At 43.4% G+C, this 19,912-nt stretch overlaps 1 protein-coding gene across 1 annotated transcript in view; it reads left to right on the top strand.

Annotated features, from left to right (window-relative positions):
* Positions 1-612: 612 nt before the first annotated feature.
* Positions 613-19,912, top strand: part of LOC124255236 (guanine nucleotide-binding protein G(o) subunit alpha) — a 67,993-nt gene continuing 48,693 nt past the window's right edge. Inside the window, exons 1-2 of the mRNA XM_046689078.1 lie at positions 613-1,355; positions 1,677-1,719. Of these exons, the coding sequence (XP_046545034.1) occupies positions 1,238-1,355; positions 1,677-1,719 (161 nt within the window). The 5' untranslated portion in view covers positions 613-1,237. The remainder of the gene's footprint in view (positions 1,356-1,676; positions 1,720-19,912) is intronic.

Below are 19,912 nucleotides of genomic sequence, written 5' to 3' on the forward strand. Positions count from 1 at the left end.
GGCATTGTGTATGTCATTATAAAGACCAAATAACAAACAAGCATATAAAGTTTTGAAATATAACAAAACAATCTTGTTTTCTGATGAAATTGTCGATTAAATTTCATACTTGAAAATATACTACCCTTTAAATGACTGGAAAGTCTCAGTTATACACGGTTGGGAACGCTCACTTCGCCTTTAAGAAAATAAGACATAAAAAATAAAGTGAAACATCTTCACGCATTAGGTTGTAAACAGCAAAAATGCTAAATAAACACTAATGTTTAAATCTAGCGTTAAAATATTTATAATTATCTATGTTCAAACTGTCGATGCACATACAAAAAAGGGTATATATCCCTCACCCATAATAAATTAACAGGAATAGAAAACAAGCGGCTATAAATATGCATGGAATAATTGATGTGGAACCATGTGATATATGTTAATAATGCCATGGAACTTGGAACCAATATTTTGGCGAGTAAGAGCTGAAGGCCGCACCCTACAAGCCCACCCAGTGCGCCCTTATCGTTGTCTGCTCTCGATATACCAGCATTCTCACTACAACTCCATTCGTAATATGAAATGACCTTAATTTTCATAATTTCTTAATTCCATCGCCTGCAGAATAATATCCAGGCAGCCCGTGCTTGCTATGACGTCACTCTGTGACCCCACGTTGGCGATCTATTAGGACAACGTAGCAGAGAAGAGTTCGATCTACCGACACCAGGGCTCGCCAGCGCTAGCCGGCATATTAAACATTGCCTTTGTTCCCGTGACTAGCTCGGGCCTCCAACAAACCACGCACCGTTCTCGGGAACTACGCCAGAAAGAAGGGGGATGGTTGTTCGATGCCTTCTGCCAAATATTGGTATTTGAGTGTTCCATGTCTTGTAGCAACACGAGAACATTGCTTCGGTGTGAGAGAAGCGACGCGAGTTGGGGACTGGGTGTATTGGCAAATTGAGAATCATTAGCGAGCGAGCGAGTTGCTGCATCTCGCCAAGCAGCACACAGTTGTGGAACAGAGGCCTCTTTTTATGCAGAGACGGAGTCCTACCGGATAGCCTCAGCTAGGATATATATTGTAGCTATTTTTCTTTAACAAGTCGAGGCTGTAGAAGGGCCGCTCTAGCTTTACAAGACGGCAGCGTCGGTGACAGCGGTGTGTGTTGGTCGGCAGTATTGGCGCGACAAGTATACAGCAACGAGCCGCGTACAGTGAGTTGGACCTAGCATCGCCACCAAGATGGGTTGTACCATGAGCGCAGAAGAACGACAGGCGTTGGAGCGAAGTAAGGCCATTGAGAAAAATCTCAAAGAGGATGGTATCCAAGCTGCCAAGGATATAAAACTGTTGCTTTTAGGTAAGAAACGCGCAGGGCATGTCTGTTGTGAGTGCAAGATAGCCAGTGATTAATGAATTCACCGGAAAGCATAATCAACGTAATTTTTAGTAACGGATTGTTATTATGCGGCAGCCATATTGGATATCTCTGTACAAGCCCGCCAATCCAAGAACCTGCACACTTTTGGCTAAAATAACCCTGTAATGGCACCGTTGTTGCTGTTAGGGGTCCCTGCTTTGAAAAATGCATATATTGTGACATTAAAATGCACCAATCTAGCTCAGTAAACAGCTCTATTGGAGACTATATTTACATACTCTCGTTTCTGTTTTTATATAGGTGCGGGAGAATCGGGCAAAAGCACAATTGTCAAACAAATGAAGTAAGCAAATTCTTTCATTATTTGATGTTATGTGGAGTATTTCGATTTTATTTTGTTGTGGTTATGTTATCGACCTTCTTCATGGGTCGAGTGTTGTTTTTTCAAGGGCTAATTACTTCCTAGTGTTTAAGATTCCCCAACCATATGCTTGCAATTATGATGCCGGTTGAGGGTGTTGCCAACCATTCTGTCGTCTGCTACTAATATCGAAGCAGACGACATGGATACCTTACTCATCTTGAGGCTGTATATTAGGTATGACGGCTCATTATTCGACAGATCTCAGTATCTGGATGCTCGCTTGGATGACACCTTTGTACACAATAGGCGATTTCAGATAGATACTAATTCTTCTCCGAACACATGTCGCGGGTGAATTCAGTACTTTTAGAACCAGTCGACCGTGTCGCACGCCAAATGGTTGCAGTTGTTCATACGATACTTCCGCATGTATGAAACAACTCAAGCTATTATTCCACTGCAACAATAGAAGTTTACAGCTGCTGATTGAATGACTTATTGAGTGGTTGAGGATTGATTTCAATTTCAGTTGGAAGTAAAACATAGACAGACATAATATTTTGATTGTAAGCATTGTAATTAACGTCGTCGTTATCACCAGCCTTGACCCCTGGGGTTCAAAGGGTAGTTTTTCATTTATGCATACTGGCTTTTCTCCTGATCAACGCGTGCTTGTTATACGCCCGTCGTGTGTTTTCTGAACGATGTGTTTTTCACACTTCTTTATTCAATGTGTCAGCGTGCCAGGTGGGCAAAGTCACCTGCAGACCCCTGTCTGTGACCTCTTCCCCTCACCCGATCCCCGTTGTGAGCGGCCGCACAACTCAAAGAACAATTTGTATTGTGTACACTTTAGGGGCACAGACCTGTTAATATATATGTTTGACAGTTCAGTAAAACGTGTAGTTAACACATTTCTGGCCTTGCAAAAAAGTACGTTACAATTGAAACAAACAAAGGTGTTTCATCCAAATGCCGTTTCTTCATCGTGATAAACAAAATGGCTATTTAAATTGATTCTTAATCAATATTTATGCTTTGCCAATTTTTAAACGTATATACATTTTGGATCATGAGTGTGGTTTCATAAACATATTGATTCATTATATCAATCGTCATTCATTATGATGTACTCTTCCGCATTTACTATATCTGTTATTTGAACGATGGGTAGACACAGGAGACAAATATCTCTAGGGAATATGTATTATTTTAGTTTTTAACAAATGTTATCATAGCCCCAGGGTAAGCACGATGACCCCTACCAATGTGACATCGCAGCCATTATAGTGATCGAAACTGCCCTTGTATTAGCCACCTGCTGCCTTCCTCCCCCTCCCCAACTCCCAGTTAATGTCCTTACACTAGCACTTACTACAGACGCTATATCTTCCCCCACCCTAGGAACACCCCACACCTCAACACCCTCTCCACCTCCCTGCCGAGGGGGCTGAAGCAGCCTTGTTGTATAGTCGCGACCATTACTAGTTACCCATTGTCAAGTATCATTCATAAATTATCACCGCCATCGTTCGCTGAGCTATTCAAAATGGTGGACGAACTAGCGTGATCGCAGATTCGACACAATCTTCGGCATATTCATCGAAATATTGATGTGTTTTGGTCAAGTTAGCGGTATTAGGCAGCTATGTTGGTAGGTTTACAAGTCGGTGGAAGCGGTGCGTTTGGAAACCAAGATGGCGGGAGTTGATCAACCTCCATACAGCTCCCTCCCTCCCTCCACTCGCATCGATCCGATAGCTCGCTTGCTAGAGATTATTAAAATCTAGTCACAAATTAATTATCGCAGGGCAATATTTATAGTCATCGTTGTAACTCCCAACACTGTTATAAGAACCTGTAGAATATGGATAAAGGTCTATATTTCCAAAGAGATGGCGTTGGCAGATTTGGGCAGTGAAATAAATTAAATATGCGGGAGTCAGAATTAGGTCGGATGTAAATGTATTTTATCTGTAATAGAATGTTAGGGATTACACAGATGGGATTGTTCCTTTCCTCGTACATGGAGTATTTTATTTAGTCCGATATAGACAGCGCTCATTCATCGCGCGTTGTCATGGCAACTCAGAACCGTGTTGGATAGCCTGAAGAGAACCTGTCTTGTAGTGTCTTCCATGGCTGGTTAAGCCGCCAGGGAACCTAGACAGCGGGCGTACATCGCGCTTGTGGAGAAACTCTCGTACTTCATTCTGCCTCTCTACCTCCGTGGAACGATAACATAACGGTTGTATCCTAATAGTTGGTTGTGAAAATACGGGCCATGTTAAAAGCTGCAGCTTTAGAGTGACTGTGACCGAATTTGGCAACCGTGTAGTTTTATGGATGTTGATGCACCAGTCAGCCCAAGCAGCTGGCTGTTTATTATGCATCTTAATTTACAGACAGGACGTACAGATTAGTGCTGGACAAGAGTGAATCTAGGAATAAGTTTATTGGTCTTAAAATGAAAGTGTTCACATTTTAGACGTCCACGTGTGGAGATGCCGGGAATTTGTACAGGATCTCAATAATTCTGTGTCCTACACAAGCTTCTGTCCGCCGTGAATAAATCGTCTCAAATTAACGAAGAGTTACCTACATGTCACCTTCTTCGATCAGGATTGATTCAGTGACCACACCTAGTTATTGTAACTGGAAACATATATTACATACTAAAACACAAGGCACAGGTATTAGAACCCCGACGGGGTAGGTGGACCTTCCCCGTTTGGGCTGAAACATCAGACACAGCTATTAGGACAGGGTAGGTGTAGCCTGACCACCCGATCCCGTTAGTCGCCTCTCACGACAAGCATGGGTTACTGAAGGTTCATTCTAACCCGGACCTTCACAGGTGAAACATACGGTTGAAACACTGGACACAGCTATTAGGACGGAGTAGGTGTACTTTCCCAGTATTGAAACATAGGGCTGAAACATCAGACACAGCTGTTAGGACGGGGTAGGTGTACCCTCCCAGTATTGAAACATATGGCTAAAACACTGGACACAGCTGATGATATCTTTGATCCTAGGACAGTGTAGACTGCCCCCGTGGACTGACACATGGACCTAAACAGGACACAATAGGTGTATCTGTGCATTGAAACTTGGGGCGGTGTAGGAGTATCGTTAGTTGAAAAATAGGACGAGCTAGATGTACCTGTACCCTGAAACATGGGACGCATTAGATGCGTCTTTGAATTGAAACATCAGATGTGTGGAACATAGAAACGCTAGGTATACTATTCAAACAGGACACTAAGATGTACCTTGTCTTTGAGACAAACTGGGGTACATTTGCACTGAAACAGGAAGCAATAGATGTGCCTTTCACTTTAACACAGGGACAGTATCAAACACATGCAACAGGCTGTATCTGTGTATAGAACACTGTGAGACATGAATTGTTAAGTATAGGAGCAGATGTGATTTACGGTCGTCTCATTTGCAAGTCATAAACTAGAGATAGTTCTAGTAGTCGAAGATCAGTTTCATGACTGTATCATTAGCCATACTGCATAGTTGAACCGACTTATTGCGTGTGGTAGATCACTGCTTGTTGCAGACACTGTGATAGATCAATGCTTGTTGCAGTCACTGTGGTAGATTAATGCTTGTTGCAGTCATTGTGGTAGATTAATGCTTGTTGCAGTCATTGTGGTAGATTAATGCTTGTTGCAGTCATTGTGGTAGATTAATGCTTGTTGCAGTCACTGTGATAGATCAGTGATTGTTGCAGTCATTGTGGTAGATTAATGCTTGTTGCAGTCATTGTGGTAGATTAATGCTTGTTGCAGTCATTGTGGTAGATAAATGCTTGTTGCAGTCACTGTGATAGATCAATGCTTGTTGCAGTCATTGTGGTAGATTAATGCTTGTTGCAGTCATTGTGGTAGATTAATGCTTGTTGCAGTCATTGTGGTAGATTAATGCTTGTTGCAGTAATTGTGGTAGATTAATGCTTGTTGCAGTCATTGTGGTAGATACATGTTTGTTGCAGTCACTGCTTGTTGCAGACACTGTGATAGATCAGTACTTGTTGCAGACACTGATAGATCAGTGCTTGTTGCAGACGCTGTGGTAGATCAGTGCTTGTTGCAGACGCTGTGGTAGATCAGTGTTTGTTGCAGACCGAGATAGATCACTGCTTGTTGCAGACCGAGATAAATCAGTCTTCGTTGCAGACCAAGATAGATCAATGCTTGTTGCAGACACTGTGATAGATCAGTGCTTGTTGCAGACCCAGATAGATCAGTGCTTGTTGCAGACCCAGATAGATCAGTGCTTGTTGCAGACCCAGATAGATCAGTGCTTGTTGCAGACCCAGATAGATCAGTGCTTGTTGCAGACCCAAATAGATCAGTGTTCGTTGCAGACCCAGATAGATCAGTGCTTGTTGTAGACACTGTGATAGATCAGTGCTTGTTGCAGACCCAGATAGATCAGTGATTGTTGCAGACACTGTGATAGATCAGTGCTTGTTGCAGACCCAGATAGATCAGTGCTTGTTGCAGACCCAGATAGGTCAGTGCTTGTTGCAGACCGAGATAAATCAGTGTTTGTTGCAGACCCAGATAGATCAGTGCTTGTTGCAGACCCAGATAGATCAGTGCTTGTTGCAGACCGAGATAGATCAGTGCTTGTTGCAGACCGAGATAGATCAGTGCTTATTTGCAGACCCAGATAAATCAGTGCTTGTTGCAGACCCAGATAGATCAGTGTTCGTTGCAGACCCAGATAGATCAGTGCTTGTTGCAGACACAGTGATAGATCAGTGCTTGTTGCAGACCCAGATAGATCAGTGCTTGTTGCAGACACTGTGATAGATCAGTGCTTGTTGCAGACCCAGATAGATCAGTGCTTGTTGCAGACCCAGATAGGTCAGTGCTTGTTGCAGACCGAGATAAATCAGTGTTTGTTGCAGACCCAGATAGATCAGTGCTTGTTGCAGACCCAGATAGATCAGTGCTTGTTGCAGCCCGAGATAGATCAGTGCTTGTTGCAGACACTGTGATAGATCAGTGCTTGTTGCAGACCGAGATAGATCAGTGCTTGTTGCAGACCCAGATAGATCAGTGCTTGTTGCAGACACTGTGATAGATCAGTGCTTGTTGCAGACCCAGATAGATCAGTGCTTGTTGCAGACCCAGATAGATCAGTGCTTGTTGCAGACCCAGATAGATCAGTGCTTGTTGCAGACCCAAATAGATCAGTTTTGCGTTGCAGACCCAGATAGATCAGTGCTTGTTGTAGACACTGTGATAGATCAGTGCTTGTTGCAGACCCAGATAGATCAGTGATTGTTGCAGACACTGTGATAGATCAGTGCTTGTTGCAGACCCAGATAGATCAGTGCTTGTTGCAGACCCAGATAGGTCAGTGCTTGTTGCAGACCGAGATAAATCAGTGTTTGTTGCAGACCCAGATAGATCAGTGCTTGTTGCAGACCCAGATAGATCAGTGCTTGTTGCAGACCGAGATAGATCAGTGCTTGTTGCAGACCGAGATAGATCAGTGCTTGTTGCAGACCCAGATAAATCAGTGCTTGTTGCAGACCCAGATAGATCAGTGTTCGTTGCAGACCCAGATAGATCAGTGCTTGTTGCAGACACAGTGATAGATCAGTGCTTGTTGCAGACCCAGATAGATCAGTGCTTGTTGCAGACACTGTGATAGATCAGTGCTTGTTGCAGACCCAGATAGATCAGTGCTTGTTGCAGACCCAGATAGGTCAGTGCTTGTTGCAGACCGAGATAAATCAGTGTTTGTTGCAGACCCAGATAGATCAGTGCTTGTTGCAGACCCAGATAGATCAGTGCTTGTTGCAGCCCGAGATAGATCAGTGCTTGTTGCAGACACTGTGATAGATCAGTGCTTGTTGCAGACCGAGATAGATCAGTGCTTGTTGCAGACCCAGATAGATCAGTGCTTGTTGCAGACACTGTGATAGATCAGTGCTTGTTGCAGACCCAGATAGATCAGTGCTTGTTGCAGACCGAGATAGATCAGTGCTTGTTGCAGACCCAGATAGATCAGTGCTTGTTGCAGACACTGTGATAGATCAGTGCTTGTTGCAGACCCAGATAGATCTGTGCTTGTTGCAGACCCAGATAGATCAGTGCTTGTTGCAGACCCAGATAGATCAGTGCTTGTTGCAGACACTGTGATAGATCAGTGCATGTTGCAGACCCAGATAGATCAGTGCTTGTTGCAGACCCAGATAGATCAGTGCTTGTTGCAGACCCAGATAGATCAGTGCTTGCTGCAGATACTGTGGTAAATCAGACGCCCTGTACAGTAAGCCTACAAAGAAGCACCCCTGAACAGTGTAGTAACAGCAAATCCATGTTTCACGTCTGCTAACATATAGGTAGGCCAGTCGTTATCCAAATGATATACTGACAAATAGCTGATGATATGTTTCACGTCTGCTAACATATAGGTAGGCCAGTCGTTATCCAAATGATATACTGACAACTAGCTGATGATATGTTTCACGTCTGCTAACATATAGGTAGGCCAGTCGTTATCCAAATGATATACTGACAACTAGCTGATGATATGTTTCACGTCTGCTAACATATAGGTAGGCCAGTCGTTATCCAAATGATATACTGACAACTAGCTGATGATATGTTTCACGTCTGCTAACATATAGGCAGGCCAGTCGTTATCCAAATGATATACTGACAACTAGCTGATGATATGTTTCACGTCTCCTACCATATAGGTAGGCCAGTCGTTATCCAAATGATATACTGACAAATAGCTGATGATATGTTTCACGTCTGCTAACATATAGGTAGGCCAGTCGTTATCCAAATGATATACTGACAAATAGCTGATGATATGTTTCACGTCTGCTAACATATAGGTAGGCCAGTCGTTATCCAAATGATATACTGACAACTAGCTGATGATATGTTTCACGTCTGCTAACATATAGGTAGGCCAGTCGTTATCCAAATGATATACTGACAACTAGCTGATGATATGTTTCACGTCTGCTAACATATAGGTAGGCCAGTCGTTATCCAAATGATATACTGACAAATAGCTGATGATATGTTTCACGTCTGCTAACATATAGGTAGGCCAGTCGTTATCCAAATGATATACTGACAACTAGCTGATGATATGTTTTCGCAACTTTCACCTACGTTGGATGAATGGGCAGTACACAGTATGTTGTGGTGGTTTGTCTACTTGATTGACCATTGTTGCTTCATCTATACAAACAATAGGCAGTATGCAGTCTACGTATGACGTTATAGCAGTCTACGTGTGACCATTAAGCAGTCAGTATGGAAACATGATGCTAAATGGGTATATTATAAATGTGATCTTTAAACAACAGCTTATATATGTTTGTCGGGTTCCCAACGTTCACGGTATGGAATGGAATCGCTCATCAACTGCGTTAAGAGTCGGTGACCGTGGTGGCGGCAGCAGGGGAGTGCATCATCACTGTACATGTGTTGGTCACCGCCCGTCCATATAGACTGTATCAATCATCAGCCAGAACCTGCATTTAGTATATCATGTTCAACCTTGATGTGACTCACAGTAGCCGATCACACGTCCTGCCTTTGTTCCGACAGATATGTAACCAAGATGATGTGACACACCTAAACTCATCTAAAGCCGTTGGCGCCGCCATATAGCTGGAATGTTGCTGAGTGCGGCGTAAATCTAAACTAAATTCACTCACCAAGGCCCATGAAGATCGGGGTTGGCCTTGGTGTTCAGCAATCCACGCTGGTCCTAAGAGGCAACAAATAGGATCGGGTGGCCATACTCGCAGACTTGATTGGCACATGTCATGTAATGTTTATAGATCACTGTAAATCACTGGATTGTCTGGTCCAGACTCGATTATTTACAGACCGCCGCCATATAGCTGGGATATTGCTGAGTGCGGCGTAAAACTAAACTCACTCTCACTCACTATAGATCACTGTCCATGATGTCAATCACTTGCTTGAAAATGAAAATTGGGTATATACTGCACTGATGGATTTGGTCGGGATAATGACAATGTTGGGTTTAGAGCCGACATGCAGTGTGAAGTATGCTCTTCACAAGTGGACTATTACTATTACTCAGGATAGATGGAAGATATATGGCGGTGATGTACCCCAGATACACAAAAGCGCCCTAGTTGGGCGGTATATATACACCAATGCCGACTTCCACATTGCCTGAACCCGATTTTAGACTGGCTGTAATGTAGAGTTAGTGGCATTTTCAGTTGGGTGCCCGTGTTCTTTTTTCACCCCAGTCACCGTTCAGACTGACTCACACATTTGTGTATGCAAGGTACTTTGGGCGCTTTTCTGTGATACCTCTCGAAAAGTATACCCCAGCACCAAAACTATGGATCTGTGTGTTTCAATAGGGGTCCATGTCTGATCAGATGATACAGATATCCTCACACTCATACCACCTTCCGTTGTAGTTGTAGGCCTTCACTACCAAATACATGACGTACTCGTAATAAAAATCACCAGTTTGGGAATTCAACGGCCGAAATGTCTGTAACGAAGCGTCTGGCTGAAATAGTCTTCAACCATTCTCAGAGACACATAAGGCAAATAAAAGTTGCCGTGGCTTGGTCACTGAATTCTTCAATAAAAATTGAATTACTAGAAGGCGTTGGTGCAGCGCTAACCTGACGCCATTTTTAAATATGTGGGTATGTTGTCTCTTTCAAGCTGTTGACAAATGTGTGAAGAAAAATCACGTTTTTTATCGTTCGATAGTCAGGTTCCTTGTCTATTATAAAACGTCGCTGTTTGCTGTGATCAGCGTTATTATTAAGTTATCCAAATGTCAGGTAGAGTATGCCTTGCAATAAGATGCAATACTTAGTTTTACATAGCCTTGGTAAACAGGTTTCAGTAGTTATGCTGTAAGAATAATGTGCTTATCACAAACGAGATGCTCTCAAAGTGTAACAGAACGCATTTGACTCGTAAACCCGTTGAATAGATAAAACGATGGCGAATAGCTTATGAAAACATCCAGTCAATGTCAGATATGTCACTGAAAGTAATCCGATAGGAATGTCTAAAAATGGCAATGCTTAAAACTTCATAGTGCTGCCATCTGTGTAAATCGATGAATATTCATTCTAGTGGGGAGATGACAAAGCGAAAAAGAAAGCATCTGTAAAGTGATAACAGCGTTCGAAGCATCGTTGCTGGTATCCTATAGGAGAACTATAATACGCTAGCATTGTTGAACAACACTAACCGTTAGAATATATGCCACGGCATAATGAGGCTATCCGAACACGCGCAGCCTACTTCTAACGGTGTGCGGCAGGTTTGCAACAGGTGCGCGGATTTGATGCGACCGACTCAATGCAGCTGAGGCAGAACAGGGTGTGAGGATGGGGGTTCGCGGCGATCAGCGTAGTAAATACACTCCCACGTACAGGAGTATGTATTGATTACAGCGCGGTCCTTCCGCACTGTTTTTGTGTAGTGCATGTTTCTGTAGCGCCGCCGCCATATGGGGTGTTTGATCCCATACCGTGGGAAATGTTTCAGGATTCAGGAAGGACAGTAGCCTTAATCTAATCATAATGTAATCTCGATATGTTTGTCAAAACATTTTCCAGTGATACCAACTTGATAACAGATTTGTACCAATACATGTGTCAGTTGTGTAATTCATATAAACGCTCGTTCATACTTTTTAGAAACTGTAGCCGGGTCGCTGTAAGATGTGCATAATTTATGGCGACATCTTGAAACAGTGGGGTATTCGGATAGCCACAGATAATTGTTTTATTTTGTAAACATATAAAGTTCAAATATGTAGATTGTACTGGCAACAAATGTTTTTGGTTTATATATAGCTATGACGTAATGCGACATGACATTACAGTTTAAGCAGCTACCATCATTGTGTATTGTATAGTATTACCGATTTCCAGGTGTGTCATCAACCTGCCTCTCTCTCAAGTTTACATCATTCAAACCCTTTAACGATTATTACATGAAATTGGCAGTCCATACCTAATTACGGTAAGAGTAACAGCAGTGGGAGGTTTAATGCATATATACCGTTATCCAGCTTGTCGCCTGCCCCATCTGGCACTGTAAACACGCTAAGCAAGCACCATTTTGTTTCTATATTTGTTCCAACAAAAGTCGTGTTAAGCGCAAAGCATAGAAGCTCAAGTCAATTTATTGGGTTTCGATCGGCATAAACTCCATATGTGACTAGGCATTCCTCGCGAGGTCAGAGAAAGAGTGATTTGAAAGTAATTATTGGTGTATTTGCACGCATCGTTCGTAAACAGAAAACTGTCATGAAGTTTCACCGGGTCTTTCATGTTCTCGAACCTATGATCTTGATGTTGCAAAAAGGAACGGATAGCTCAGTACATGTTTTGTCAGTGTTTAGACACAGCACATGTGGGTTGACACTGGGTATATCGAACGTGGTGAACATTAAAGTACAATGACCAAGCCGAGTTCTGACATGCGGAGTGCCACCGCCATATCTCTCGGTCGTCATGATATAATCAAGTCATGAGAAACAGAAACTAGCTGCGTTTCGTTTATCTTATACGGTGGGTGGTTCAGGGAGACATGTATGGACAAAATTCTGTATTTATCGTCACATATCGACTTTTGTTACGAGATTCTAGAGATACTGTTAGTTGGCTGGCCCGGGACTTTCACAGCTCGTGACTCTACTCATGCTCTTCTTCCATCGATTGCAACGCTGAGTACACCCAACTCCCTCTTCCCGGCGGGGTAGAGAGGACAACAAGCTTTCCAGACGGGTGGGTTTTACATGAACCACCAGCTGGGGGAACAATAGTACTTGGTGGGATGTACCACACCTTCCATATGAGGTCTTGTCAAGGACTACAGTGTGTCGTTCCTTGTGTAGAGAACGAGTTGAATTATGGGGATAGACACACTCATAACGCCGCGGGCTCGTTTACGTAATTATTCCGTTCGACAAGCCCGACTGGTAATACTTCATTTGAATATTTCGTTTGTATTTGTCAACTGTGTATCGTTAATGAACGGTGTCGGCTTTGTTGGTGGTGAAATTTCACCCATAAGTAAGAGAAATTAATTAATGCAGATTATCACGTCTCTCACGGCGCTGTCGTCTCTCACGGAGAGTGATGAGTAAGGTGAAATATATTTTGTACATTACACTATGGTTGTTATTTCATGGCACATAATATTAAAATACCCGTCCACCCAGAAACACATATCTGTCTCCTCTGAATGAAACAATTGTGCAGCCCATGAAGATCCGGGTTTAGAATTGGTCTTCAGTAATCCATGTTTGTCGTGAGAGGCGACTGACGGGATCGGGTGGTCAGGCTCACTGACTTGGTTGACACATGTCATCGTGTGCCGATTGCATACATTGATGCTCATGCTGTCAGTTACTGGATTGTCTGGTCCAGATTCGATTATTTACAGACCGCTGTGAATTAGCTGGAATACTGCTGAGTTCGGCGTAAGCAACACACAAAACATCTCATGCTTCTAAAAAATAAGTCCCAATTTAAAAATAAAATGAGTCAAATGCATAAAACACAAACTTGATTGTCTCCGTAGAGACCATTTTTAACATTTGACATATATAATCGACCTTTAATGTGGTGTAGCGAAATGATTTTGTACGTCCGTGTGGTTTATTGTAAGAGTGAGCTACTATAGTTTTACGCCGCTTTTAGCAATATCACGACGGGGAACCCCAGAAATGGGCTTCGCACATTGTACCCATGTGGGGAATCGAACCGGGGTCTTCGGCGTGACGAGCGGACGCTTTAACCACTAGGCTACCCCACCGCCCGTTTATTGTAAGAACCATAGTGAGATGATAGCAGTGACTCAGCGACATATTTCTGTCTGGAGCATAAGGCAACATTCAGCAGCAGTGTGTAACATATACGAATTTCACCCCATAAAGCTCCTCTCCAGCATGTGCTTAATGCTGCTGTGCATGTCATTAATTTTCACTTACAGCACATGTCTGGAAATCATCAGCAACAAATGTCGAATTTCCTTTGGCACAATATCTACCTAACCCTAAACCTAAACATCTCGCAACTGAATATTATAATAACACTGAATCATTGCCAACAGGTCGAGGGCAGCTTTTCTCAATCTCCCATCTATACTTAGTATGTGTACATGCAGTGAGGTCATGCTGCTATCTTAGAAAATATTCTGACTGTGCCGTTCAGATAAGAGGCGTTACAATTAGGTCCTGTGAATACTTTGGGATAATTAGGACAAAAAGTAGTGGGTTATTACAGCTCATTAAACCAGTATATGTGGCTACTTATACCGACATGTCGCCAGCAGTGTGATGTATGTTTGCTTCAGGCCTATGGCAATAGAAAGTTTAATGTCATGAACCCGTTATTTGGCAGTTGAAGAAACGTCTTGTAAATAGTTCTACTGCAGTAGTATGTGGGCTGTGTTCACGGCGCGGGAGATACGGATTGCTCAAGTGTAGTATGGGCTCTCGAAAGGATTTGCGCTAATTCCAAGACAGTTCCATTCATTTGAAGCAATGCATGGAATGCTCATATCAATGGCACGGTGTTGCAAGTGTTTAAAAGATTTCTGGTTTCTGATATGTCGTGCTCATTCGTGATTGGTTCATTTTAAGCAATCAGGTTTCCGATAGTAGTTGCATTTCTGAATACAATGGTATAACGTTTCCAAGTTGTTCGGTCGTGATGATCTTATATCAAGCATTATATTGATAACACATATTAAATAACACAGAGAGCTTATTGTCTGCATGTATTCTGGTGTCTCGAAGATGTTCACACCTATTTGTGATTCGTTTATTTGAAGCGTCCTTACATGTTAGGTAGGTATCAAGAATACAGAGTCTGGTGTCTGGAGACTGGTCAGATTCAAGACATGATGTAATGAATTCTCTGGAGACATGGTCCGGTGTGCTCATTGTGGACATTTCGAGCTGTTGGTCCTCCTGGTATGTCGAGGTTGGATTCAGGCTCACGCCTGATGGTTTTCCTCAAACTGGCGCCACCAAACAGTATTGGAAGTCGATATTTTGATCTAAGAGTTAAAAGAAGCAACAGTTCTGGCTTAGGAGCCTCCAGGCATTGAAGTAGTTTAGCATTAGTCTTATGGCCATTCTGCTACTGGTTAGGCGACCTGTGGTTTCGTCACCCACAGTGTGTAATGCTGGTAGCGCTACATCATCACCCCGCCCAGCCTACTGTACATTGCTTTCTCCGTAGGAGTACACAACCCAAGCTGCCTAACGTACTTAAAAGATAGCAATGACTTTATCTTTTCATTCTACCGGGTACCCATTCACAGCAGAGACACAAAGTCACTTGGCTAAGGAGACAGCTCATGTGAGACAAATGCTATAGTGAGGGGAAGGACCAAAGCGCTACGAACTCTTAGGAGTCGAGTTGCCGAGCCCGGGACCCCATGGAACTTTTCTCCTTGACCAAGGTGGAGTAACTCCATCTGTGACCTGTGCGATTTACCGTATGGCCGTGTGCCACTACACAGCCGGTGTTCGAATTTAACAGAAGAGGTTTTAGTTGCCACGCAATACGACTGAAGGTTACGCCATGCAGCAGTCTCGTCTCTCTCGCCGAGGCACATAGTCTGGACTGATGGCGAACATTGTCCACTCACTTACACTGCATATTTTAGGTCAAGTGCGAAATCAATTCCAAGCCATAATTGTTTCATGTACGACAGCAAATTTGTGTGGTCGTCATATTGAGAGACCAGCGATATCTTGGGCACGTCTTCACAACCAGTTTGCTAGTATACATGCGTGTAAATATTTACATTGTATGGACGTAGACCTATGGGTAATGTAAACAATATCTTTGTTACTGGCACCATGTTAGGTCACGTGACTCCTTCCCGAATCCTATACCCAGAGGGCAGTAGATATTCAGTATGTCAGTGACGTAGTTCAACGTAATTGACGTTTATGATGTCGAGCCATAACGTTGTAGAAGTCGTAGCCGCCCGAGAAAGCTGCCGCAGCCGGTGTGTCCGTCGTCTACCTGTAAGCGCTTATATCATTAATGAGTTGACGGCAACCTTGCCGCGGTAAAAGCCCGGATGTGTTCGCCAGCTTTGTTTACAAGTGAGGAGGTTTCCATCACGAGAAAATTAGATCAAGAGCCCATTTTACTACCCAAGGTTTTGGCTATCAGCTCACTACTGCTTGAGAGGTGGTATTCCTGGGTTTAAGGTGACGTCACGGGTTGCAGGAATAGCGCCAGAATGATGCGCCTCGTGTGCCGATAATTAACATACCACGTGACATAAAGCTGGAAATAAACAGAGTCGGCGTTGGACACGTGGTTTTGGCAGAATATATCCGGCAGCATATCAACGGCTCAGTGCACTGGTAGCAATAACTTCACCTGGGATTGGGCACTTCTTATTGAACTCCTTTACTCATGAAGCTGCCTCCGAAATATAGACATGACGTTCGCAGCCCCTTGCCTCCTTAACTGTTTTGATTTTAGATGAGTTTAAGTGGTAGAAGGCTCAGTACATAATGCTTTATTGAATCGTTAATTTCAAAGAAAGTGACTTTGTTTTAGTGGTGGTCGTCTTAGTGAGCGTGTAACATGACCACGTTCGTTGTGTGACGTCCATAGTGCTGAACCTGTCCCCATTTATGTCCACCGCGATGTACACGTTCGCCGGAATATGTCATTAACAATGTTGTGTTCAGCAGTCAAAATGTATCATGGATAATGAAAATCTTGAACAGTGCCTGTGTTTTGACACATCAGAGTTGAATGGGCTTAGGAAGCATTTAGGCTGACTGTACATCCTTTTATGTTTACTTGTTTATTGAAGTGAATGTAAACACTACTTGTCTGCATGGCCAACCTGCAATGATTATCTGCTTCAATCTCTGCAAGCTTTACGAAACAATATTAATATCAAATGAGGTATTATAATTGCTTCTTCATACATTACAACTCCACAGCCTTCATGGTAGCGAACTGAGGACCATATCTAAATGTCCAGCCTGGAATATGGCTCAAATCAGCGTTATATCGAGGACGGTTTGGTATTATATTCCACAACATGTTTCATTAGTACCGCGTAAACGATTGTGCAGCGTCTCAGGGGGGCGTTGTCTGGTAGAGTGACGTCACGATTGCAGAAAATCGATTGGTATAAGTTAGCGATGCGGACGATGGCCTGTCCACGATGGCTACCTACTATAGCTGGTCGCCAGCAGCCCTGCAAGGCTGGGCCGATATTCGCGCTGTCCATTGATCTCACGACTTGCCACAAAAATTAGGCTGTGTCGCTCGGCTCCAAGCGAAGAATTTTATTTAATGAACTGACCTAGTTGATTGAGACGGATGCGAGGACACAAAGTTGGCATCCATACACCCGTAAGCCACAGAGATGGCACCACGGCGAGAGTAGGATGATCGGTGCTTATGTACCCGATTGTCAAACCGTTTGATGGACTAACATCTGGAATACTGGTGCGTCCGAGCACCCGAACACCAACCGGTTCTAGGCACCAGAACGACACCGGCAAGATGCCATTGTCAAGCACGCCAAGGAACGTCCCAACAGTTTCTGCCATCTATTGCAGATAGACCAAATCGATTTTCTCTCGCCTGTTTTAGGACGGGGTCATTTGCACTACATCGGAAATAGTAAATTCATGTATCGAAGTCCGTGGAGTGTAAGCAAGTTCTAGTACTTGCAGGTCTCTGAAATTTATTTGATAGCTATTTTGTTGATGTAAGTCCAGCGTCTGTAGAGTAAAATACTTCTAACTAAAGCATTGACGTTCTTGCTCGGTTCATGTCCAACTCCATTAGGGTGCATTATCAGTATTTTGAACACGTCTTTATAGGCATTTCTTATCCTTAAACAGAACAAAAAATCTGATTCAAATGAGTAATCCTGAGTTGTATATAGTTCTGCTATGATTAGCCTATATATTCGATTTTGACTTGTGTGCTTTTTGCAAACCATCAACATGTACTCGTATATCGACAGCCATGGAAAAACTGACGTACACCATCTGATTACAGAAGGCCGCCAACTGAAAGACATGAATGCACATGTTAATCATCGCCGTGTGCATTTTAAATTGGGGCTTCGTGATTTTTTACTGTGTACCAAACCACCAAAACGTCAGATTTTCAAAATTATGTGAAGATTTTAACCTTCAAATATAATTCAGTGCATTGTCAAATCAGAGGTAGCTTCGACTTTGTGAACCATTGTAATCACGCGAGGTCAAGCTTGTGTAGGAATGCAAGCTGCACATACTGTGCTGGACTTCAACCGGCCATCCGTTCAGACATTACCGCGTACTGCAGTGTAGACACCAGTCAGCTGACCAGGAAACATGGACTCCTTTCCCCTCAATGCCCATGCAATTTAGAGGTATTTATTTAAGACCACCGTTTCCCCCTCCCAGCCGCAGACGCCGACATCAGAGTCGGAAGCCTCAAAGCTAAACTGTACTCCAGTAATGCAACTCCATCGTTCTTTATCACATATTCCCTCCTCCCGCCCGCCCGCCCGGGCAAGGCATGCATGGCATGAGGCCCATGTCAGCATCTTATTCCGCGATCCAGCGCTATGCTTTGAGGTGAGTCTCTAGGCTGGTGAGGCTGTAGTGTTTTCACAGTGTGTAGCCAAGGTGTTTAGCTTACTTCTCGAGTTGCAGGCTGTTCGGACATAGGGAGCTACCTACCGTAACCAATATAGTGATAACCTCGCCTCGCGTCAGTAGGACTTGGAACAAGTTCAGAAACACATGCAACACTTAGCATTTTTGAATGGTTCAACCGTTATCAGATTCCTTAATAGAGGTGCCATTGCATGATAAAGGTAGAAGCATCTGTCCCAATGCAGTGAGAGACTACATCAACTGAAATTTATAAGTCAAATCTTCACTGATTCTACAGCTTTTGCCATTGAAGATATAGAAGTCCCGGCGGCATGTTGTGTCTGTCGTGATACCTCCTGTTTGATCTGAAGCCAGAACAGACCGCACCCGAACGTCACATCCGATTATATTAATATGAGCCTTCATTTCAGCAGTTGGAAACATGCTATTTCTACAGTGACAGCCGAGTGGCAGTCATAGACAACCATTTATTGTTCAAGGATAGAGGAAATAAACGCAACTACAGGAATAACATGTTTCAGAATGGCGCCCTTGACAAACCTTACGTCACACGTTTCCTGTTGACCGTGTTCTCTCATACCACTCTTTCAATACACATGCTTTGTATTTCGCTCACCCTGCTACAGATACCAAGTGACGTTGACCGTGTTCTCTCATACCACTCTTTCAATACACATGCTTTGTACTCCAGCTCACCCTGCTACAGATACCAAGTCACGTTGACCGTGTTCTCTCATACCACTCTTTCAATACACATGCTTTGTACTCCGCTCACCCTGCTACAGATACCAAGTGACGTTGACCGTGTTCTCTCATACCACTCTTTCAATACACATGCTTTGTACTCCGCTCACCCTGCTACAGATACCAAGTCACGTTGACCGTGTTCTCTCATACCACTCTTTCAATACACATGCTTTGTACTCCGCTCACCCTGCTACAGATACCAAGTCACGTTGACATCCTGGCAGGATTGTTCTCCTCCACGTCACAATCCCAACAGTATTTGTCCATACGGACATACGGCTTGATATGTTTTATGCGTTATACCCACCCTCTCGATCGATCGCACCTACCCACCCGTACAGGCCAGCCAGATACATTATTTCAGCACTATATATACCACCCGAGGACGTGCCATTGCCTCCAGATGCGAATCCACTCCTCCATTCAAACCTAGTTGATGGTGGAGGTTTGCCTGGTATTGTACACTAGAGTTAGGGTATCGATCCGGGGGTATAATTAGTTTAAGGCAGTCTGTTTCTGTATGGCTGGGGCCACGCGGGGTATTAAATATTGATGCCATCCAATTGTCAAATATGAAGTGATGGGAAACTTGTCATAATGGTAGAACGACATCCATACATAAACACTGCCATTCAGTAACGGCGAGTCGGAATGCGTGCAGTTTTACATTTCTCTACGCGTGTCGTAAAGAAAGTCAATTAAAAATTAGACGACATTCTAATTATCTCTG

The sequence above is a fragment of the Haliotis rubra genome, unplaced genomic scaffold, assembly GCF_003918875.1.
Source record: "Haliotis rubra isolate DU_JTF1 unplaced genomic scaffold, ASM391887v1 Scf599, whole genome shotgun sequence".
In the NCBI taxonomy this organism is placed as follows: Eukaryota; Metazoa; Mollusca; class Gastropoda; order Lepetellida; family Haliotidae; genus Haliotis; species Haliotis rubra.